The sequence below is a fragment of the Lepidothrix coronata genome, unplaced genomic scaffold, assembly GCF_001604755.1.
Source record: "Lepidothrix coronata isolate B3197 unplaced genomic scaffold, Lepidothrix_coronata-1.0 Scaffold188, whole genome shotgun sequence".
In the NCBI taxonomy this organism is placed as follows: domain Eukaryota; kingdom Metazoa; phylum Chordata; class Aves; order Passeriformes; family Pipridae; genus Lepidothrix; species Lepidothrix coronata.
The window spans coordinates 682,936-706,478 of record NW_016690368.1 but is presented as its reverse complement, the minus strand read 5'-3'; the positions used below and the strand labels follow the sequence as shown (position 1 = coordinate 706,478).

Here is a 23,543-nt window from a genome sequence, read left to right as displayed (position 1 = left end):
TTTGCAGCCCAGGGTTAGTGGTGCAGGACAGACTCAGAACAGGATTTTGGGGCTGTAACTCAGATTCTCTGCCCCATCCCTGTGAACCACCCCCAGTTTATCACCCCAAAGGAGCTGGAGAACACACAAACCTCAAAGAGAACGTGGAGCCTCCAGTTTGCAGGTCAGTGCAGCGAGGAGCCCACAGGCAGCAGAACCTTCCCTCAGAGAGAACAGAACCTTCTGGAAGCCCCCAGAGCCGCCTTTGTAGAGCTAATTGATGAAGGTAATTGGAGTCAGGTGTGTGGATTCTATTCAGTTCATCGGGGCAGGTGCTGGTGATGAAGGGCTGGGATGATCCCACTGCCCCTGTCCCTGCCTGGTGAGCCCTGAGCCAAGGACAGCCCCACACACAGTGGCTGCCACACCTGGGGTGGCCCCTTTGCACGGGGAGGGAATTCAAAGGGAATTCCTCTGTCAGTGACTGAGAAGCTCCAGAGAAAATTGCTGTCTGAGCACCACCTGGTCTGGTGGAAACTGTCCCAGCCCATGGCAGGGGATTGGAATGAGATGATCTTTAAGGTCTCTTCCAACCCAAATTGTTCCAAGATTCTTTGGTTCTCCAGCCACTGACTGACTGGAGAGATCCCTGTTGTGTGTTCTGAGAAATGGAGATTCATTACATCACAAAGAGAGAAAACCTACACATGTTGAAACAGCTCACAAGGCTAAAGAGAGACAACTAATGAATCTTAGGTGGGCTGCCAATAATTCCCAGAGATATAAAGCACATCTTGGGTCACTGAAATAACAGCTCCTCCTTCCCCCCAAATGCTTATGGTGACCTGGGAAAGGCAACTCTGGCAGCACTGGGGAATGTGGGACAGATGGGTTAACTGTGATGTATCCCAAAGGCTCTGTACTTCATACTCATTAATACTCATTATATTTCCAATCCTTAAAATCTCCTATTTGAGGTAACTATATGTTTTGTAAGTCCAAAGACTGAGCTTCTCCCTCCACACTCTGCAAACCCTCGAACCGTCCCGTCATTCGACCTGCCGATATTTCTGTTTCCAGAGGAGAGCAGGAACACTGAAAAGAAAAAAGAAAAGAAAAAAGAAAAAAGAGTCTTTCCCAGCAAATTCTGATGTATAGGATGTGACATAATGGTGCAAAAACTTCTGGCAAAACCCAGGGATTTTAAATTGCTCTGCTGGATTTTGCTGTGGTGGGAGGTTTAATGTGCTGCACTTTGCCTCCGACTCAGGCGGCAGAGCAGACACTCACCTCGAGTGTGGGACAGGCAGGGAGAAAACAATTTTCCAGGCAGAAATATATTGAGTTCAGAACACTGTTTATAGGCTACAGTAAACAGAAGTGTTTGATGTAATGGGGCTCTCTGGCTACCAGGGAACCTTCGCGGGGCCCCCGCGCCGGAGGGAGGTGGCGGTGATGAGGTGGCAGGTACACGCTGCAGGGAGGTGAGAGGGGACACAACTTGATTTCCCTTCTTACAGAACAATTTGCTGGGCTCTCTGTATTTCCCTGGGCCCTGTCAGGGCAGGAACAGCTCTCTGAGGCACAGGCAGGGCTGTCCCCCCCCATGGGGCTCCGGGAGGTGACGGGGTTCGGGTCCCACCTCTGCACAGAGGGGGTTTCTGCAGCCTTGGCTCCTTCAGCAGGGCCTGACTGGCCACAGGGAGCTGTGGGCTGGGAAGGGGTAGCTTGAGCGTGATCCCCTCTTAAATGCCCCCCATAAATAAAGCAGTGAATTTAGAGGGGCTGTTCCCCTGTAGGATGCTCCTCAGGAGAGGGCAGAAGGTTCCCAGTGAGAAATAACTTTGTTATATGACCATGGTGTCCTTAATGTGACCTCATTTGCTTTATTCCCTGTGCCTTGGTGCAGGGCATGATGCTCCTGCCATGATTTGCATTTGAAGCATCTTCCCTGAGCACCTTCATCCCCTCACAGTTCCCAGCAATCTTTCCTCTGCAGAACCCTCAAACCCCATGGAACATCTTCCAGGAGGAATTTCTTCACAGAAAGGACTGTCAGGCACTGGAAAGGGCTGCCCATGGAGGTTTGGAGTCCCCAGCCCTGGAGGTGTCCAAGGAAGGGCTGGCAGTGGCACTCAGTGCTCTGGGCTGGGGACAAGGTGGGAATGGGGCACAGGGGGGATCCATGGGCTGGGAGGGCTTTCCCAACTTTAATGATCCTGTGGTCATCACCAGGCTTGGGGCTGTTTATCCCTCACACCCCAGTGCCAACACTGCTTCCTTGGACATCCTTCCTCCTTCTCTTCCCTCTCTCTTTTCCTAATGAAATCTTTCCGTGTTATTAATGGCTGGGGTGGACCCACAAAGTGTGTCCCTTCCAGGATTTTCTTGTTTTCTGTAGTCTTCAAATTTTCCAGTTCATTTCCTATTTTCCTGTTCTAAAACCCACTGCCAAAAAAAAAAAAAATCCCTGAAGCACATTCTGGTACTGGAACAGAAAATCCCAACTTTTGAGAATGGACATTTGATCCAGACTCTTGTTAATTGGCAGCAATTTACCCCTCAAATATGAGCCATGTCCATCAGTGGCTGTCTGTTCCTCAAAGTGAGCTTTTATCTAATGCAGATGCATTTCAGTCCCTAAAATGGCATCTAATTTATGATTTCATTTTCACTAAATGGAAAGGAACAAAAGCTCAGCAGCTCATGGGTAGGTGAAGTCTGTCTCTCTCCCCTTATCTTAATCAGACTAAAGATTTTTCCTTTGGTTGTAGAAGTTAGATGGGGTGAATCCTGGTCTCAGTGACTCGTCCTGGAAAGCCTGTGACAGGTCTGGAAATGCAACTTCCAAGAGGGCAAGCTGGAGGTTCCCCAGGCATTCTGGATGTGCAGGGATCCATCCCTCCCCCAGCAAAGGGACAATGATCTCACCAGTGAAAACCCACAGTTCTGAAGCAGATCCCTGCACACAGAGGGCTCACAGCAGCAGAGCTGGAACAGCATCTGCACTGTTGTCTTGGAGACCTTCAAACTCCACCACTTCTTCCTCTGGGGGGTTGTGCTTCCAGGAAATACATATTGTTTTGGCTGAGGGACAGCCCTTCAGAGGATGTCAGCAGACCTCCAGCACCGTTCCACTGCTCTGCTGCTGTGAAAATACCATTTTCTGGAGGAATTCAGGACTGACCCACAGAAACAACTTTGGCAGCACATTCCCCTCTGCATTGGTCAGGGCAGCAAAGGGTCTGAAGGGCTCAATCTTTCCAAATCTTCTCAGCTCCTCTGCATTACAAGGGCTGAGGGGCTCCTGTGCTGGTCCAGGGCTCTGACATCCCAAGGGTTGCACTTGTACTGACCTGTCCTGGGAGCCTCGAGGAGGGAAATGTTTCCTGACACCATCAAACTCCCCTCTCTGCTCTCAGTGAGAGATTCATTGCAGAAACAAGCAGTAAATTCTCAAGGGCTGCAGGAGCAGAGCACTGATGGACAGGCAGATGGAGATGGATGTCCTGAGCCTTGGGATGGGGGGGATGTGATGTTATCAACACCACTGGAGGTCTTTCATTCTCTCAGTTCCCTTTCAAGGAAGCGCAGTCTGTGGCTCAAGTTTGACACCCATTGGAAATGAGAAGGAACAGTTCCTACTCCTTTTTTCCACCAAAAGTCTCAACCATGGCTGACAGCTGTCACATCACAGCACATTTTAGTACTTCCATGCTGTCACTTGTGGTCACAGTTTTCCTAACATAAGATTTTTCCTCCTTTTCCTCCTTTTCCTTGTATATAACTATCAGACTGTGGATACAGAACAAATCACCTTGCTGGGAATGGTCCTTAAAGACATGGATAATATACATGTTCCCTGTGTCCCACATGCTTTTCCATTTAAAACATTTGGCTTGAGAATGTGGGAGGTAAAGAAATTACATGTGCAGGTCTTTTTAAAACATATCTTCCATCCCCTGATTTATGTTCCTTGGGGCTCTTTTTATGTAAAACATTGAATCAGTTGTACTTTAGATAAAAGAAACATCTGAGGCATTGGTTGGTTTGGAGTTTCTCCTTCTTTTCTCCCATATATCTCCATAAAATTTAAGTGCCAGAACCCTTCCTCTTGTTCCCGAGTTCTCTTTTTTTTAGCAACATTTATAACCCCGCTGTGATGTTCTCCTGCTCTGCTGGGCTCTCGGGGCCCACACGGTCCCTGATTACACAGGAGCAGCCCGGGGCAGCTGCTGACACAGGGGTTTGCTGGTTTAGTTCCAGTTCCAGGGGATCCTGACTGGTGCAGGTCTCCTCTGCCCTGTCCCTCTGCCATCCCCCCTTGGGACAGACACACATACAGCCCCTGGGGCAGTGTGGCCTGGCAGCTCTGGCACTGAAAAATCGGAATTAAATCATGGAATCACAGAACGTCCTGAGCTGGAAGGGACCCACAAGGATCATCCAGTCCAACCCCTGGCCCTGCACAGACACCCCAACAGTCCCACCCTGTCCCTCAGAGCATTGTCCAAACCCTCCTGGAGCTCTGGCAGCCTTGGGGCCGTGCCCACTGCCCTGGGGAGCCTGGTCAGTGCCCAACCACCCTCTGGGGGAAGAACCTTTGCCTGAAATCCAACCTGACCCTGCCCTGACACAGCTCCAGCCCTTCCCTGGGTCCTGTCCCTGCTCACACAGAGCAGAGATCGGAGCTGCCCCTGGGGAGGAAGCTTCAGACAATACCCCCGGCTCTGCTGCACACTCCAGCCAGGAGCTGAGCCAGGAATTTACTTCCACCTGTCTCTGATTCTCTTTGGTAAAACAGTGGTAAGATTATTTAATTTCTTCTGCCCTGTGTGTAAAGCTCCACGGGAGGTTCTGCAGGGTTGGAGACCCCTGGGCACGTTCCCAACGTGCTCCCTCCTCCCTGGGGAGCTGCTCATCCCCACCAATCCTGGGCTAACTTGGTCCAGGGGGCCCAGGAATCCTGCTGACAGACCTCTCCTGCCTGTTTGGAGCTGGCTGGGGTGCCCGTGCCCAGCGTGGCATGGGGGGTCCAGACGTGCCACCAGCACAGGGACAGCCCCCCCACCCTCCTCCCTGGGTGCTCTGAGCAGCCCCAGCCCCTGCCAGCTATTACTGCAGCCACAGATACACTGCCCTCAGAGAAATCAGAATCAATTTAGGCACCTAATCTTGGGATGTCTGGGGGTGAATTGGTTTGGAATTAATGGAGTAAAACAAGGCAGTGAAAGCCCCTGGAACACGCTGGGCTGGGAGCGGCTGCAGCCCCGGGGAGGGAGCGACAATGCACAGTTTGCACCGTGAATTTTTTATTAAGGGCTGGTTTTTTTTTTTATTTTTTATTATTGAATATGAATATTTTACACGTCCAAGCTCAGAACAATGCTTTTTTTGGCTGGCTCTGCACTTTTCATGGTTGTGTACCCTTGCATTGCATAACTGAGAGAGATCCATTTACACACAGGGGAAAGGGGACTAATGAATCTCAGCAAAGCTAACTTTACTGTGTGTGAAAAAACAGCACTCTGAAGTTTTCCAAATAAAAAAAATATACATACATAAAATACTTGCATGGAATGGCTTAATAAAATCAGTGTGTGTGTGTGTGGGTGCACGTGTGGGTCTGTGTGTAATGACTCCCTCACCCAGAGCTGCAGCTCGCTCCATGTGAGGACATCTCCACCTGGAAAAGCTCTGGAAAGTTCTTCCCTCTTCCATATCAAACCCCTCATAGCTACTCACCTGATGTGTCCAAAGCTGAGAAATGGAGGTGGAGCTTCAGGTGCTCGGTAAATCCTGGGGTGGAGCTGCTCCCACTCGGTGCAGGGCTGGTATTTACCTGTTCCTGGTGACACCTTTATCCTTTCAGGTCATTCCTGAATGTCCCAGGGGTTGTTTCTGGACACCCCTGCACAGCCCCTCTGGCCCCATCCCTGGGAACATCCAAGGGCAGGTTGGACAGGACTCTGAGCCTTGCAGGGGGATTGGACTAGGTGGCCTTTACACGTCCCTTCCCACCCACATCATTCCATGATTCTTTGATCCTCAGGCATCCCAGGCTGTGCTGGGTCCCCACTGGTGTTTGGGACAGGCACAGCTCCATCTCTGGGCATCTTTAGGAGGTGCCAGTCTGCCCTGAGCAGCTGCTGGGTGTGTCAGTGCCAGGCTGCCTGGCATCACCTCGTTCTGCCCAGGGATGGGGGAGAAACACCTGATTTACCTGGATAATTCCCACCTGACCCTGCTGGTGGGACCTGGCTTTTCTGAGCTCCCTGTGCTGTGCCCTGGGCATCACTCAGGGCAAACAAAGGATGCTCCTTTGCCACCTTTACCCTGTGCCCCTTTGGAGGAGGCACACACCTGGCACCTCTACCCAGCTGTTTTCAGGACAAGCTGCCCATCCCCACCCTCCTGGAGCCCTGCAAGGTGGGCTGAGGGCACCTGTCAGCACCCACACAGGATGGGGCAGGGGGCAGGAGACTGGAATAACAATTGTGTATATTTGAACCCAGGGGGTTTATTGTGTGTGTGATAATGGGGAGGAGAGGGAGAAAGCAAGAGCTCTCCTACAGCTCTGGAGAGCTCACAGCCAAAAGTGGGCAGGGTGACAAGAACCACATTGTTTGGGGTAATCGGTGTGCATTGTCCCGGGCTGACACTCCCCAGTGCCAACAAAGCCTTTAAATTCTCAGGGAATGGGCAAAGTGCAAAATGATGAATTGTTTGATATTTAAAAGAAAATAAAGAGCTGCTGCTGGCTTGAAATTTAACCGGGACTTGGCGAGGGAGGGAAAAAATTCCCGGGTTCTGGCAGGGAGAGAGTTAATTTTCCTCCCGGTAGCTGGTGTGGGGCTGTTTCAGATTTGTGCTGGAAAGAGTGTTGATAACACAGGGATGTTTTCATTATTGTTGAGTGGGTTTTACACAGAGCCAAGGCCTTCTCTGCTCCTCACTGCACCCCAGCAGCAGTGGATTGGGGTGCACAAGGAGCTGGGAGGGGACCCAGCAGGGACAGGTGACCCCAACTGACCCAAGGGATATTCCAGACCATGTGACACCACGGTCAGCATGGAAAGCTGGGGGAGAAGAAGGAAGGGGGGGATGTTCTGGGTGATGGCATTTGGCTCCCACTCTCTAATCCCTGCAGCCAGGGCTCTGCTCACCTGACCAGTGCTGCTTTCCTGAGCCTGGAAGGATCCCAGGCACTTACAGAGTCACAGAACGATAGCTGGGGTTGGAAAGGACCTCTGGAGAGCTCAGCCCAAGGCAGGTGACACAGGAACACATCCAGGTGGGTTTGGAATGTCTCCAGAGAGGGAGACTCCATGCCCTCCCTGGGCAAATTCACAGTTTAAATCCTCGGTGTATCCCGAGCACAGGGAGAGCACAGGTGGAAACACATCCGAGGAAGGACTCCTGCAGCTCGTTTCCTGTGCTGTGGGGACTCAGGGAATAAGGTCCCAAATGAGTGGGACCTCAGAGCCTTCACAGCAAAAATGAACTACAACTGAGGGAATGACTTTCCAGTGCCCTGTGCAGCCATGGCAACACAAGGTGAGCAGGAGGCTGAAACAAGGCTGGAGTCAAGGAACGTGTGCCAGCTCCTGCTATCTAGTGGTGTGTCCTTGAGCAAAGTCGTGCCTGGATGGGAACAGCCCAGCCTGGGGGTGCTGCAGGCCTGGAGTGAGGGGCTGTGAAGGAGCCTCAGCTGGGAGGAGCTGAACCAGGTCCCTCCACGTAAGAGGAGTTTGGTGCCAATGAACCCACCCAGGACCACATCAGGCCATGTCCTGCTCTGTGAGGGTGAAATCTCACTAAAAGCACCCGGAGGGCTCTGCTGGCTGTGACTGTGTGAGCACAGTTTGTGTCTCACTGGGTCTGCAGAGCTGTCCTGCTCTTCCCCTTCTCTCCTCTCCCTCCTGACAGCACCCTTGGTTGCACCATTCCCCTCACTCAGGTCCCCTCTGCTTTCCAGCACAGTTTTTCACATTTTTATTTTCCATCAGATTTTTTTGGTGCCCCCTTTTTTTTTTTTGTTTTATTTGCATTAGATTATTGGAGCAGGAGCCCAAACACTTCAGCCACTGCAAATCCCTCCTTGCACAGAAGTCAGTGAGCCGTGAAATATTTAAACTGTCCACAGTTGTACCTCGTTTGTTCACCCATTTCCAGAGGGCTGCTAAAAGGTGACATTCTGGAGGAGCAGAAAGACCCCAATTGCTGATTCTGATCTCACAACAGCTCTAAAGTGCTCTGAATACTTGCCTTGACTTGATGGAGGAATATGGATCTCAGCTTGTGGAGCCTCTGGAGCAGGAAAGCCTCGTGCTTTCTCCAGCTCTTTGCTTTGTGCTTTCACTCTGCTCATGGGGAAAAGGAGGCTTGGTGGGTCCCATGGAGTCGTGTTCACACCGTCCTCCTCTCCCCTGCCCTGGTCCCTCCAGCCTGGTGAACCTTCCCCTCGCCCTGCCCAGGGAGCGCTGGGGGCTCGGAGGGTTCTGTGCCTCCTTCAGAGCACTTGGGAACGTCTTGGAGGAAAGCAAAAGCGTCGTGATGCTTCCGCAGGCAGCGGGAGGAGGCGACAGGTGACTGCTCGGTCCCAAGGCAGCAGAGGGCATCCCTGAGTTTGGAGAGTCACCTCCGGGGCTGAGCCAGCACAGCCAGCCCGGAGCGAGGGGTTAACGAGCCACGTTTCAGCTCCGCTCCTCTCTGCCTGTTAGTCCTGAACAGACCCAAGAAGTTCCCAGGTGTATCTTCAGGGTCCTTTTTTCCCCAGCAGTTTCTGAACAATGTGTAAATCCCAGTGCAAATCCCTCTCCCGAATTAGGGGGGGGTTCTCCTGCCTGACTGGGAGCAGTGCACGCACTTGCAGGTGGATAAAGATGAGCCCTGTATAAATAGAGAGTTTTCAAGTTGTTTGTTTGAATGCAGATTTCATTGCTGAAGATTCACACCTTTGTTATGAATTTCATAGTTCACTTTGGCAATCCAATCCCACAGCCAGGGTATTTACACTGGTGGGATTATTTATAAACACCAAGCTCGGCAAGGCAGATTTGTTTAGTAATTCCAGCAAAAGTTTGCAGGATCATCCCTTTCCCCAGGGCTCAGTGAGGAGGCAGAGGGATAACACTTTCTCCTAATGGATTCAGCTTTTCCCAAAGAGGATCCATGCCAGCTCAGGACCAATCCCTCAGAGGCCTGACATCAAAACATTGGCTCAGGAGTGCTCTAAAAATCCACCCAAACCAGACACCTTTCACCTTGTGCTCTCTAATTTACTAACTTTAATGAACATTATATTATCTAAACTTAGTCTCACATAGTCCCTCTGCTGGAATATTGGTGGAACCCCACAGATGGACAAACAGAGGCGATGTTTTATGGGATGTGACGCAGCAAATCCCACCAATAGCACAGAGATCTTCTGGGGGTCAGAGCTCTGCCTTAACAACCAGATCGACTTTTTTCCTGAATAAAAAACAACTGCAGAAGTCCAGCCCCTCCTGGGCTCCTCCAGGAGACCTCCAGGGCCATGGGGAAGGGTCAGCAGCCCCTGGTTCCCCCTCAGAGGTCTCTTTGCCCTCCCTGGCAGTTTACAGGGAGTGGCACAGAGCCAGTCCCCGCGGGCACAGGAGTGCAGGGGCTCCTTCTCAAGTGTTTAAAAGTCTGACAAACTGTTTGCAGTTCTAGCAGGGATCAACACATTTCTAGAATTAAAACCAACATCTTGGATGGCAAAAATGCTCCGAACAAGGACTCTTTCTTCAACCCAATGCACAAGGGACCTTTCTTTACTAAGCTATAAAATCACTTACTATAAATCAATTATTTTTGTACTGATTTATTAACTGCTCTCCAGCTGTTCAGATTGGCACTTAAAAAAAATCCTGGATGGTCCCACCAAAATGTTCAAAAGCATTTTCTCAGGAGTACTGTTGGTCCAACCTCATTATAGTCTCCCCTGGCAATCCACATATTCCTGAATGCTCTTAAACCGCCAAGCATGGAAGCACCAATCCACATGGAGCACATCCAGCCTGGACATGAGTTCTGTTGGGAACTCCTGCCTGGAGCTTCTTCAGCAGCCTCTCCTTGAAACCTTGGGAGAGAGTCAACCTGCCCAGTTTGAGCAGGTTCCTGGGGATGTTGGATTTAGATGGTGGATTTGCTCACAACGCTGGGTGGTTCCTCCCAACCCCTGGCCCTGGGATTTCTGCCTCTGTGGGCACTTCAGGAGCTGGGAATATCTGGCCTTCTGCCTTGACAGCCCTCGATCAGGGAGAATGTACACACACAAGCTTTTCAGGCTTTTCCTGTATATTTTGGCAGAGCTCTAAGGCAGCAGAGCACAGCTTCTCCTGTACATCCCTGACAACTGGGCACGGGCACAGAGGGATGGTGGCACTGGCAGAGCAGGGACAGGGCACCCAGACACACCCAAACACCTCCTCACCCTCCTGTTCCTGATGGCACAAAGCACTGAGGGGGCCTGGCTCAGCAGGTCTGGCCTCTCACTCAGCTTCATTCTGAGTTCTTGTTCATACAGGTGTCTCCAAACCTTCTCCATGTCATCCCAGGATGTCACTGCCCCAGTTTCCACTGGGAAAGCAAAAGACAAAACATCCCTTTAGGTCTGACTTCCTTCCACAACAGAACAGTCGTCGTGACTCACCCCAGACATGACCAGTTGGCATTTGGGGTGTCCCACAACAGTAGAAATGACCCAACAGAGGGACCAGAGATAACGTCCCAAGATCCGGGGGCAGATTCCTGGCACCTCGGAGCCATCCTGGCCAGGGCTGACCCACTGCTGCTGGGGCAGAGCATCTCCAGAACCTTCCAGATCCTCCTGTGGTGAATGGGCACCACTCCACTGCTGCCCCAGTGCTCCTCACTCCCAGTGCTCCTCATTCCCAATGTTCCTCATTCCCAGTGTTCTTCATTCCCAGTGCTCCTCATTCCCAGTGTTCCTCACTCCCAGTGCTCCTCACTCCCAGTGCTCCTCATTCCCAGTGCTCCTCATTCCCAGTGTTCCTCACTCCCAGTGCTCCTCACTCCCAGTGCTCCTCATTCCCAGTGCTCCTCATTCCCAGTGTTCCTCACTCCCAGTGCTCCTCACTCCCAGTGCTCCTCATTCCCATCTCTCCCCACTCCCAGTCCCTGCAGCTGCACCGGGATCCGGAGCGTTTGACTCAGGGCTCGGACTTGGAAGTGAAACGGGGTGTTCTTACTTCCCAGATAAATTACAGCAGAGAATCAATGGATTTTTCCAGACCCTGAGGCACAGAGGAAGGTCGGTTACAGTAATTGCATTTGCATTGATTTATATTTGGATTCTGTTTGGGGTTTTGCTGGGTTTCTAAAGGAAACGTTTTTAATGAGGTCAAAAATAATGGGAGAGCCGGTTTAAAATACGAACCCCAGGTATCCCAGAAACCTTAAGAGGGAAGAATCTCCCATTGGAGAAGGTGTGCTGCTCCCCACAGGACTCCAAGGCAGGAGTTACTGCATCCCTGCAGTGTGTGCACACCTGGAAACTCCGTGGAGGGGAGGAGAGATGAAAAACAATGAGATTTTCACATGTGCCTCTGGCTTAGCTGAGACTCTGCAAATATTTCCAAGGGTTGGTGAAAATTAGGACAATTTCACCTCCCTGTAAGTATTAACTGAGTTACCAGTTTGCTTTTCCAAATAATGTCTGCACTGGAATGAGACCTTTTCCAACTGATCCTTTATGGGAAACTCCCAAGAATTATGCTGAAATAGTTAGAACTATCTTTGGCTCTGATTATGGCATTCTGGAATATTTTTCCCTGTCCTTGTTACTTAATTTAAAGACTGATTTTTGGTAAAATCACAAAAGTGAAATAGTAATTTCATTTGGCTTCAAGAGAAGATTTCCCAAAGAAGGAAATTTCTGCAGCTTTGAATCCAATCAGATCTGACAATCCAAATCCGTTTACAGGGGAAATTTCCTTTAAAAAAATAAATAAATCACTCTATACCTTCAGCTGGAATCCGTGGCTGCCGGGGTTTAATTGCTTCTCCTTGTGGCCCTAAAGCCAGGGCAGCTTCAAAGCAAGGGTGGCTCCTATTAAACTTAATTACCCTTTCCTGCAGCTCCCCTGGCAGAGGTGCCAACTGCTGCAGGGAGGTGGTTATGAACCAGGGGCACATTCCAGACAAAGACAGGGATTAAACAGCAATTTGAAATGCAGGCAAGTGCCCTCTGTGCACAGGGATGTTCATACCCCAGACAAACACCAGCTCTGTGTCTTTTGTTTCCATCCTGCTTCCACTCCAGCAGGTTGGTGTTAATGGTAACCCTGATGCCACCTCAGCACCATCCCCGTCCCCTCAGTACCTGTGAACATCCCCCCCAGTGTGTGCTCCATGTCCCACACTCGCTGCTCTATTAATGCCAACAGGCGCCCTCGGTGCTCCAGGGGTTGTTCCAAACATCCCATTCCAGCTCCATTTGATCCTGGCTGGTGTGCACATGGATGGGGCACAGCGAGGGGCTCCCCTGTGAACATGAGGCTGAGCATTAAAACAAGGGAATATCGACTGGGATGATTAAACCCGGACACGGGAACGCTCATCTGTTCCCTCAGATTGGTTCTGTCACACCTCACCTTAAAAAGGGCATGTGTGAATTAATTTGGGGACTGTAGGGTTTGCAGTAAGGGAAATGGCTGTTGGTGTTTAGCTGGAGTGCAGTAAATTGAATTCACAGATGAGACAATGTGAGACATCAGAAACACCTCGTGCTCACCTCGTGCTGATGTGACAAGATCTCGTTCAGGGATGGAAAGATGGTTCATTTTCTGAGAGCTGTGCAGAGACACCAGAGGAACTGGGCTGAGACCAGCACATCCATCCCAGGAACCAGCAGGTCCTGCACAGCTTCCTCCCGAGGGGCAGCTCCGATCCCTGCTCTCTGTGACAGTGACAGGACCTGGGAACGGCCAGAGCTGTGTCAGGGCAGACTCAAAGCTGAGAGACACGTCGGAAATGTGGGAATAACGTAATTCCCACAACACTGCAAACACGAAGGAGCTCTGTCCCCCACTCAGCCCATCGGCCTGTGGGGACAACGTGGGGCTGTGCCACAAGTGATCCTGGTACAGACCCAAACCCAGCTGATGCTTCCCAGTGAGACAGTGCCTGAAACCAGTCGGGCTTTTCCTGACTGGACAAACAAACCCTGCTCCAAAGGATCCAGCCATGGCAGTGAGACAGGGCAGGTGGGAGAGACAGACGGGCAGGTCAGGCTGGGAGGAGAGGAAGACAGTGGGAAGGAGCTCAGGGGCTGGGAGCAGTTCTGGGTGTAGGAAGCAATAATCACCATCACAGATGCTTAACTCTAACAGCTTGACAAGATCCCTTTCCTCACACTGGAGCTGTGTTTGATTGCTCCCATACACGTTTCCATCCCAAATCCCCGTTTTGCAATGTCTTCCTGACACTCCAAACATCCACAGAGCTCTTTGAAGTCGAAGTTTAATGTGTTTATTGACACCAGTTATGATATTTCAAAACACATGGGCTACAAATTGTTACCATGCACTCCTAGTGTTTACAGTAATCCCTGTATTAAAACAAACTCAGCCTTTCCTGATGATTTTATATCTTCTTGCTGACTCACTTGCCTGTGTTTATTTAAACTCCTGTTGAGATTTTTTTTTTTTTTTACTATTCAACACTTTTGAAACATTTAAAAAAAACCCCCAACCCTATCTTTGGATTTCATATACTTTTGAAACATTTTGCCTTCATTTTTATGGGCTCCACATGGCCCAAATCTTCCTTTTGAGTTTTCCTCACAGCCCAGGTTTTCCCTGCTGCAGCCCAGCAGGTGTGTGTGAGGATCCCTGTCGGGGCTCAGCCCAGGGATGGGCGGCTCCAGGAGCTCAGCCCTCCCTGGCCACACGTTTCCCTCTGATCTCCACGTGCTGGAGATGGGCTTAAGCTGCAGCAAGAGGAGATTTTTGGAGTCCTAAAAGATATGGAGGAAGGGAAATTAAATTTGCAAAGTAATTCTGAAATGTAAATAAGGTTCCAGTCGTTGTTCTTTTAAAGGAAACTTAAATTACCGTGTTGCTAAATTGGAGCAGCTTTGGGGGCTCTTCCATGGTCTTCTGCTCTTCAGACTCACAAAGTCAAACCAGCATCTCCAGGGGTGGCTGGATTTAACAGTATCATCTAAAATGTAATAAACCCTGCGAGTGATGAACAACTGGGAAGGTGCAGGACCCACTGGGACTCAAATTTAATCCCAATGTTTTAGAATTCAGCATCTGAGAACTACTCAGAGCTCACATGTTATTTTCCATGCTGGAGAAAAGCAGATAAGATCTACACCTAGGAAATGCTATAAACTGTGCCTAAACAAAAGTCTTGGTTGAAAAATTATATGTTTAAGGTAATAGTCTGGATTATTTGAAAATGAAGAGAAGTCCAGGGAAATACTTATATTTTTTAATTTTCTGAATGCTCTGATTCAGGTTAAACAATTTCACTAACCTGGGCTCCAATCACCAGCCACAAATTAACCTTTCCTGGGAGAACAGAGGCCTTGTGACTGCACTCTGAAATAACTCTCCAGCTCCAACCCCTAAACCCCTGCAGCCTCCTCCCACATCACCTCCTGCATCTCCAGCCGGCAATTCCGGGCTGCACCGACCTCTCCCAGCACAAATACAAACATGTAGCATGAAAACTACAGCACACCAGCACTTCTTGTCATCCTGCAAGGGCAGCACCCCCTGCTCAGAGCACTCTGGGGTGAGTGGGTGGCACAAAGCCCCAAAATCTGCTCCCAGCTGGGAGAGTTGTGCCCGGTCACCCCCCGGCTCCAGGTGCGTGCAGGTGAGAGCCTCTGGCACAGAAATCAGAGCTGCTGGCAGTTTTGAGGCTGTACAGTGGTAAAAAGGGAAAGCAGGGCTCTCTCACCCTTGGCAAGCTCTTAACTCAGCATTAAATGCTCCCTGAGCTGCTCTGGAATCTCATTGTTACTTTAAGGGCCAAGCGCCACGAGCTCCGTGTCCGAGGGCTGCGGGACTCGGGCTGGGGAGCAAACTGCTAAAAGCTGGGTCTGAGGGATGGAAGCGACAAGTGGAAAGCATTCCCATGGAGTGTGCAGGGTCCCTGGAGCTGGGCCAGGACCTCGGGTCAAACCCAGTCCCATGTCCCGGGAACATCCCATTCCAGCTGGTCTGGAACATCCTCCCGGTCCGGCCAAACCAACAGCCCGGGAGCCCCCGGCCAAGGGCAGCTCCAGCTGGCACCCACGGGGCACTTTGGGAGGTTATGAAAAGTTTACTAATGAGAAACATTTCAGGACGTGGTGCCAATGGTTTTGCCTGGAGGAAGAGCTGCAACGACACGGGAACATGTAACTTTGGTGGAAAGTCTGAAAGGGCTCCACACCCCCAGAGCCGCCTCGTTTTTGTACATCCCAACAATTCTGGGCATCAAGGAGGTTGCCTGCCTGCTCTAAATATGTTTACATTGTGCTTTCTAAATGTTTAAAGCCATTGATGAAATTAAAGGCAACTTTCAGGATGTTATTGCTCCGCAGCTATTTCATTTGGGTTTGCAGGACCAGCTCTTCTTCTGTAAACAGGAATTTGATACAGCAAAGGGCTGGGAGAGCCCTGAGCAGCCAGGGATCCTCAGCAAACAATTTTGGTGGCCAAGAGAAATCTCCTTAAATGATTTCACCAAATTCCTGTTGGGAAAGACTGAGCTGTTTTCATTTCTGAGGAGGAAGCACTTGCAAATTTGGGTTTCCCCCAGCGCAGACAGTCAGTGATCAGCTCGATCTCAAACACCCCCTTGGATGCAGAAATCACCACCAAAACTTCACTGGCAGATGATAAAGCAGCAAATCCCAAGAGAAGCTCCCTCTCTGGTGGGTCTATGGGAGCAATTCCAGGCAGTGCTGCCAGGGCTCTGCACCCATCCTCACTGGGAGCCAACGTTTGGGTGTCTGTACCAGTGCTATCCATCACTGTGTTTACCATATTTCCCTTTTCTTTCCATAACTCCTGGCTTCACTCATGTCTGGGTGTTTTCTAACCAGCCTCAAGGCAATAAATCAAAGCTGTCAGCATTGGAAGAAAATTAATGTGAGAAGTTGTTCCAAAGGCCACCAGCCTTTCCCTCCTCGGTGTGTGCTCAGCTAATCCAGGATTCCTCAACAGCTTTCAATGTTTTCCTATTTTCACAAGGTTTGGAGACTCTGGGTGCATTTTTTTTTTTTTTTTGAAGGGTGGCTTTGACTTGCAGCAGGTAAGAGGCCAAATCCCTGGAGTTTCTTTAGGTTTTAAGGAGAAGTGAGGGTGCTCAGCACAAACCTGACCCTGGGCCATCTCTGGCCAAGGCACAAGCGAAACCCAGATCCCGAGCTGGAAAACATCAGGGCCTGAATGTGGGTTGAACTTTTCACGAAGGAAAAGGCCAAATGATTAGAAACCAATCCCGTTGCTGTGCCCTGCTGATGACGCTGGTTGAATTATTCATTGGGAGTTATTTATCCCAGGAATGTGGCTGGCATGCCACAGGAATACATTACGTGCAAGTTTTGATTTCTTGTTTCATTACTCACTCTGCCCCGCGCCGCTCAAACCCCAACCTCTCCACTTCTGAAAGTCTCTTTTCCAAGTCTGAGAAAAAGAACACTTGGGACACAATCTTCAGCTGATCTGATCCAGCAAACACCTCCCTGGGAACAGCCAGCCTGGCAGCTCAGGCATTTTCCTGGAGCCCTGGAAAAAGCAATGTTCTTACCCTATTCAGCTGCAGATGAACTCTGTAACCCTGGGCAAATCACTTTGTTCCCTGCACCTCTGGCTGCACATTTATAAAATGGACATGGTATTTCTCTGTAAGATACTGTAAGGCCAGATATGTTAAATTGCCCAGTTACTATGGAAACCGGAAAAGCACCTAATGCAGATGGATGAGTGCAGGAACAGATCCCCCTGGCTGAAAAATCACGAGCAATTGGGAACTTCTTTAGGCAAAATCAAGGTGTAATCAGAAGGATCATGGTAGTCACCAAAAATTCCTTTAATAAAAAGGAACTAGATTATGTCCTGGTTTCAGCTGGGGTAGAATTAATTTATTCTCAGCTTATTAGATTTGCCTCTGCATAGAAACTGAAGGGTTTCCCTTGAATATTTGCAAACCCTCACATTTGATTCTTCTGTTTAGATTTGGATTGGGATGTTTAGGTAGCAACTCAAATTCTTTTTGTACCAAACAAAGATCATTAAAACCAGAAGAGTGATTGCAAAATCAGCCCAGAACTCTGAAGTCTGGGATGTGTTGCGAAAGAAGTTGAATTCCAAAACTAAAATCTCAGGAGCCATTTAAAGTGAAAACTGTCCTTTCCAAGCACTGATTTTTTTTACCCCTCACCCTGAGCTTGCAGATGAGAGGTTAATAAACTTGGCCCAGGAAATCCTTGTCAGGAAGGCACCTAATTTCAGGAATAAAGACAACTGGGGAGGAATCCACAATCACACCTCACAGTGTTGCAAAGGCTCCTTCCCCACGGGACCGGGAGCTCTTCAGTAAACACAGCAAGGAAAAAACTAATTTTATTGGTTTAAATTATTATTTGTGGGTGTTTTTTCCTCTCTAGCAAAACTGGCCAAACGATGGGAGCGATTACACTGTGATGCCTCCACTGCTGTTTGAACAGGGCAGAGTCCCCCTCACGCCAGGAGGGTCCCACTGCCAGCAGCAGCCACGGAACAGCCGCCACAACGGGCAGGATTTTCCAGCTCACTGTGTGATTTGATCTCCACAAAGTCCCAGAACACCGACTGCAGGGCAGTAAATCATCTCCAACATTATTATCTGCCCATCTGGGAGCAGAGTGCAACCACCAAGACAATGCAAGAACCCCGGGCTGCTTTCAGCACCCGGGGAGGGGGAGCCTGGTTGGTCGGGTTTGATTAATTCAGCAATTCAGCAGCTCAGTCCCACTCCTGCAGCAGGGACGGCACTTCCCACCCTCTGCCTTCCTCACAGCTCCCAGGGCTTAGGGATCTTTATTCTCTTTAATTTTCACTTATATTTCAAAATGGTTATTGCTTGAGTGTTGTTGGCTGGTGGGTCCAGTCCCTGTGAAAGAAGGAAGTGGTTTCAGAGGAAAAACCCGTGTTTTCCAAGTTACCATTGGACTTGGTTCCCAGCCTGGCTTTGGTGAAAAGCCTTCTGCACTCCCCTCCTGCAAAAGCCCTCCTGGATTTGCTGGCTCAGAACTGGAGTAGGAAATGTAAGAGGAATGGCCTTAAGCTGAGAAGGAATTCTTCCCTGTGAGGGTGGGGAGGCCCTGGCACAGGTTGCCCAGAGAAGCTGTGGCTGCCCCATCCCTGGAAGTGTCCAAGGCCAGGTTGGACGGGGCTTGGAGCTACTCCTGTTGCTGGCCATGGTACAAAGAGCTCAGGAGTGTGGTAAACCATAATTATCTGTATTTTTCAGCACAAAAATCAGCAAAATGAAAGCTAAGGCAGTGACAGTGACTGTCAGCAAGCTGCTCATAATCAGGTTTTTTTTCTTTTCCTACACACACCTACAGCAGTATTGGAGCTAAATAAAAGTAACAGAGCTCACCAAATCCATTCAGAGCATCATTTATTTTAGAGCCTCTGAATAATTTTCTGTAGGCTTCATCAATTCATACATTCACACATTAACTAACTAAACTGGTTACCTAAATCCAAGCCAGTTCTTTGGCTACAAGCCTATAAAATTCTATATGTTCTTTAGAATAAAAGGAGAAATTTACTGCTTTTGTACTGAGCTGCTTTTAAACCAAAGTTTTTTTGTATCAAGAAGGAGACCAACTTTCAAACACCTCCCCACTGCCCCTCAATTCCCTGCTGCCATTCATGGTTTCGTAGCAGCCCTTTTGGAGAAGATTCTTTTCTGATACACTGAGCCACAAAACTGAATCTTCTTTGGGTAAATGTGCAGAGTTCCTCCCGCTCCCTTACAGTGCTGGGGGTGACTGACAAGTCCTCCTTTTCCCAAGGAGGCCAGGTCTCTTTTGGGATGCCCCCCTGGAGCCCCTCCAGGTTCCAGACCTGTGGTAGGTCGGGAGAGGAGCCTTGTTTTCACCCCCTCAATGCCCAGCCCTCCTCAAATGTTGCATCTTTTCAACACCCCTGGCAGGACAGAGCATCCCCTGGCCCTGCCTGTGCCAGGAGCTGGGCTGGCTCAGCTGGCAGCTCAGCAGGAGCTCAGCCAGGCTGCAGCTTTGCTGTGCTTGGGACCCCCCAAAGCACCCCGAGGGGGTGGGTTCCCTCCCTCTGGCACAGCTGGGGCTCACGGTGCCTGTCCATCCCCTGGGATTTAGCCTGTCCATCACCTCTGGGTGGGGGTGAATGGAGCAGCCTCCTCACAGGCTCCCACTGCCTGAAATCCAAGCATTGCACCCCCAAAACAGCTCCCAGCACGGCCCTCTGGATTCCAAACGAGCTGCAACTGGGGACATCCTGGGGTCGTTCTCCCTGTGCCACACCCACACCCTCGGCTGTGCCCCACCAGGGCAGCAGGAACACACCCCCATGTCTGAAAAGCCTCTTCATTCACTTGCAAAAACAAAGGAGACCAAGTTCTCAAAATAAAAACCAGTACAAAGCCACAGATTTGAAAGCAGGGACCAGAGCCATCTCCTGCTCTTTTCCTGCTTGCAGTGCCTCCTTGGATTCTGACTGAAACAGCATCTTATCCTCACAGTCAAACATCCACCAGTATACACATACATATATATGTAAATATTTTCCAGTTCTAAGTAGCAGCTACTGAGGTAATATTTGCCTACACAGACCCATAAACTACCCCCAGTGCCAGGTGTGCCATAATAAATTCCTCTCTGCTCTGAGTGGTTTTGATATTCCTGCTACTATCAAATAGCTCACACATCCTCAAGACAAAACCAATTTGTTCTGGAAAAATCCCAGAAGGTTTTTATTCTCAGCATAAAAAGCATCATATTCTCAATATCTCAGGGCCTGCCCAGGCCAAAAAATGCCATGGCAGAAGGTCCCTGGCTGGGAGTGGCTGTGTTCTGCTCCAGCAGGTACCAAAGGCAGGCCAGTCCCCTCCTAACACACACATCCTCACCAGGACTGGGGGTTTATTCAGCCTAATCTAACCTGGATGTCTGTTTGCAACGTAAGTGAATATCTAAACAGGTTATTAAATGTAACAGCAAGAGCTTTTTCATGAAAATCACCGGGATTATTCAAACTCTGGAAGAGAAGAAAGTGGAGAAGAGTGTTTCAGTAACCTGATCTGCCAAAACAGGACGGAAACCCTTTAACAGCACCTTGCCAGAAACAATGCAGGGCTGAGTCTGCTTTAAACAAGATGATTTTTCAGAATATTGTTACTGACTTTTTGTATAGTGTTAGTGAGGTTTGTGTACACTAATAAAAAATGAAAGCTGCTATTAAAAACAAATCAATGGACTGGACCTGGTTTTGATCACACCAGAGCTGGCCATTTGCATCGGTATTTGCAGCATCTGTTCCAATTAAGACTTGTTTTCTAGTTTAAAGATATTAGTCCAATCACTAGTGTTCTGTTGAGAACATGAATAGAGCATTGTTCTGGCAGAATGTAGTTAAACAGACTCCACAGACTCTATTAAACAGCTTTGCTACCCAATTAGAATGGGAAGGAGTCAGGCAGACATGGCTGCACTGGGTACCCTCTGTTCCACATGGATTTTTATGGATTCATAGTCAATGAAAACAGCTAACGTGGAACATGTGTCGGGAAAACCCAGACTGCAGGCTGGCTTGGAGCGTGGCAAATGGAGCATCAGCCCCTTTATGGCTGAGATTTAATGGACACCGAGTTTAATGGGTGCAGGGACTGGGTGGAAAACAATGCCCAGGGATGGCACCGTCCCCAGCCAGCTCAGAGGGGCTGCTGCAAGAGCAGCACTGTGGGAATCCCCCCAGCACCAAGGGCACAAATCACCCCAAAGGCTCCGCATGGGGGAGCCTCAATCCCAAGGAATGGATCCATCCTCACCCCAAACCCCTCCTCTGCAGGGATGTCCCTCACCAACACCGGCCAGGAGTCAAGGCTGGGGTCCAGCCCAGCTGAGGGGGATGCCATGGGCAGTGCCCACAACATTCTGGGCTCAGTCTGCCATCCCACAAACTCCCTTTGCACGTGCAGAATGTTCCTCCACCTCGGGCTCTGCCAGAGGGGAAGGGACTGGCCTGGATTCCCTCTGGGAATCCTCTCATCCCTGAGCGCTGTGTGAGCCAGGCTTGGCTAAGCCAGCGCCTGCAGGGGCAGCAGGGCCTGGCCGAGCCTCGTGGGCAGCCTTGGGGCATGTGCAGGGAAGAGTTCCTTGTGTCCCTGGGCAGTTTTCTAAGGCTTTCCACAGCCAGCAGTGTGTCCAGGCTGGGCTGCTCTGACTGCAGCTAATTAGCTCTCCTGGCTTTGATGGATGGATTGATTCCACACTTAAACAGAGATAAATTAACTGTCCGTCTAAACAGAGTTTAAGTGAGGAGGGAATTCTGATTAGAATGTTATTTCATGCAGTGCTGCTCTTCCTTCTCAGCCAATGCTGAGAACCTCTCACCTCCCTCGCAGAGGAAGCCCAAGGAGCCAACCCCAGACCTGCAGAGCTGCCCAGGAATTCAACAATCCCGAGGAGAACACACTTGGTCAGGCTGTGCACTGGGTACAAACCCCTGAGGCTGCAGTGATCTCTGCAGGCTGAAGAACTGCTCTGTGGAACTGAATGTTCTAATGCTTTCAGGAGCATCTGAAATGTATTTTATTCTGAAACCCCTCAGAGTGCCCAAAACCCAGCAAAAAGTCTGATTTTCTACTCACTCTAAAAAACTTTTATGTTAAAATGCCTTTTCTTGTCCTGAAGTGAGAAATACCTATACATGTTTTTAAAGGGTGTAATTATAGAACTAATGAAAAAATCTTTAACAACTGTGATAAGGGCTTGGAGAATGATGGGGTTTGTTAAAATTGAAGTACCTTAAGGTGCAAATAGTTTAGAAAAATAAATACAGCCATCACCTCAATATGTTAAACAAACAAGGCACCAAGCAAGATGAATTGTGGAACATTTCATGTAAATATTAACTTTTGAAGCTTTCCAACTGACAAAACTAAGGCAACAGAGAATGTCCCTTTACTTGCATCCTCATACACTCAACAGTCCTGGAATGGGACCAGGAGGGGAAAAGAAACAAAAACAAGCGAATGAGAAGTGAAAAATAGCACTTAACATTTCTGCAGACGTGGCCAAGGAAAGCTGGCACAGGGATGGACTTCCCTGGGTGCCTCACCTCTCCAGTAAGGTACAGTGCTCCAGCTCTCCCCCCAGCTCCACAAACCTTTTTACCCCATCCCAGCAGGATTCTCTGGCACTTGTCTGCTGTTGTGAAGCATCTGCTCTGTCAAACACACCCAGCTCTGCTCTGTGTTCTGAAGGGAGAACACTCCAAGGGACCAAAGCAGGTAAAAGTAAAGCACAGAGGGAATTCTCTCACACACACAAAGCACATTTCTTTTCATCTGCCTTTTTTTTTTTTCCAACTTTGAGAACCTTAATGAGGCTTGGTCCCACCAAGGAGAGCCAAGGGTAGGAGATTTTTCTTTTCTGTTGAAGAGCCTGTAGATACATTAAAACTAATTACTCCTTGTTTTATGCTCCAGTAGGATGAGAAATTCCCTTTAAGCTGGGATGGGAATTAATGCCAGTGGGCAAATTTTACTGAGTGAGAAGAAAGAAGCAGGTAGCATCCAGCCATGAGCTCTTTCCAGCTTTTTGAACACTTCCAGGGATGGTGACTCCCCTGGGGAGCCCGTTCCAGTGTTTAACCACTCTTACAGTGCAGAAATCTTCCCTCATAGCCCACCTGAACCTCCCCTGGCACAGCTCGAGGTGGTTCTCCCTGTCCCATCAGCACCTTCCTTGGGAGCACAGGCAGGTTTGTGCCTCAGCCCCGGAGCTGCCAGAGGGAGTCACTGCCATTCCTTGGGAGATCTGAAAGAGATATCTTGAGTTTCCAAAGCACTTCCAAGCTCTGAATGCAAATTATTATTATTAATAGGACATTTTAGCCTGTCTGGGTAAGCTGTGCAAAGAGCAGAGATATTACCCAGGGCTTCTCAGGTTTGTGCACTTCAAGCAGATCACCTTACTCTCTGTAAGCAAGGAACTATGCCTTTATATCACATTTGGCCCCTTTTTTTGTCTTTCCAAAGCTGTTTAGCCTTTTGTTATTATTTTAACTGTTTATTTCTTTAACAGCTCATTATTTTCAGTGGGCTCCTGTGTCTCATTACACACAGTTCAGCTTTAAGAGGAAATTTGTCCTTTATACAGGTTTATTCTGCCTAAAAACATAATCATGAGTGTTTTCTCCTCTGATAATCATCTTTATAAAGACTATTCTGTGCTTTGTGTTAGAATCCTTCTGTAGGAAATGCTTTACTTGCTTGAAGGGAACCAGAGAAAGTCACAAATCACTCCAGATATTTTTGAT

At 49.3% G+C, this 23,543-nt stretch overlaps 1 protein-coding gene across 1 annotated transcript; it reads right to left on the bottom strand.

Annotated features, from left to right (window-relative positions):
• Positions 1–9,894: 9,894 nt before the first annotated feature.
• On the bottom strand, positions 9,895–12,838 carry ACTRT2 (actin related protein T2). Its single transcript, XM_017831149.1, is given in 6 exon segments — positions 9,895–10,011; positions 10,044–10,153; positions 10,277–10,360; positions 10,439–10,474; positions 10,477–10,584; positions 12,761–12,838. Coding segments are annotated over 6 exon segments (504 nt in total). The 5' UTR covers positions 12,810–12,838.
• Positions 12,839–23,543: the final 10,705 nt, after the last annotated feature.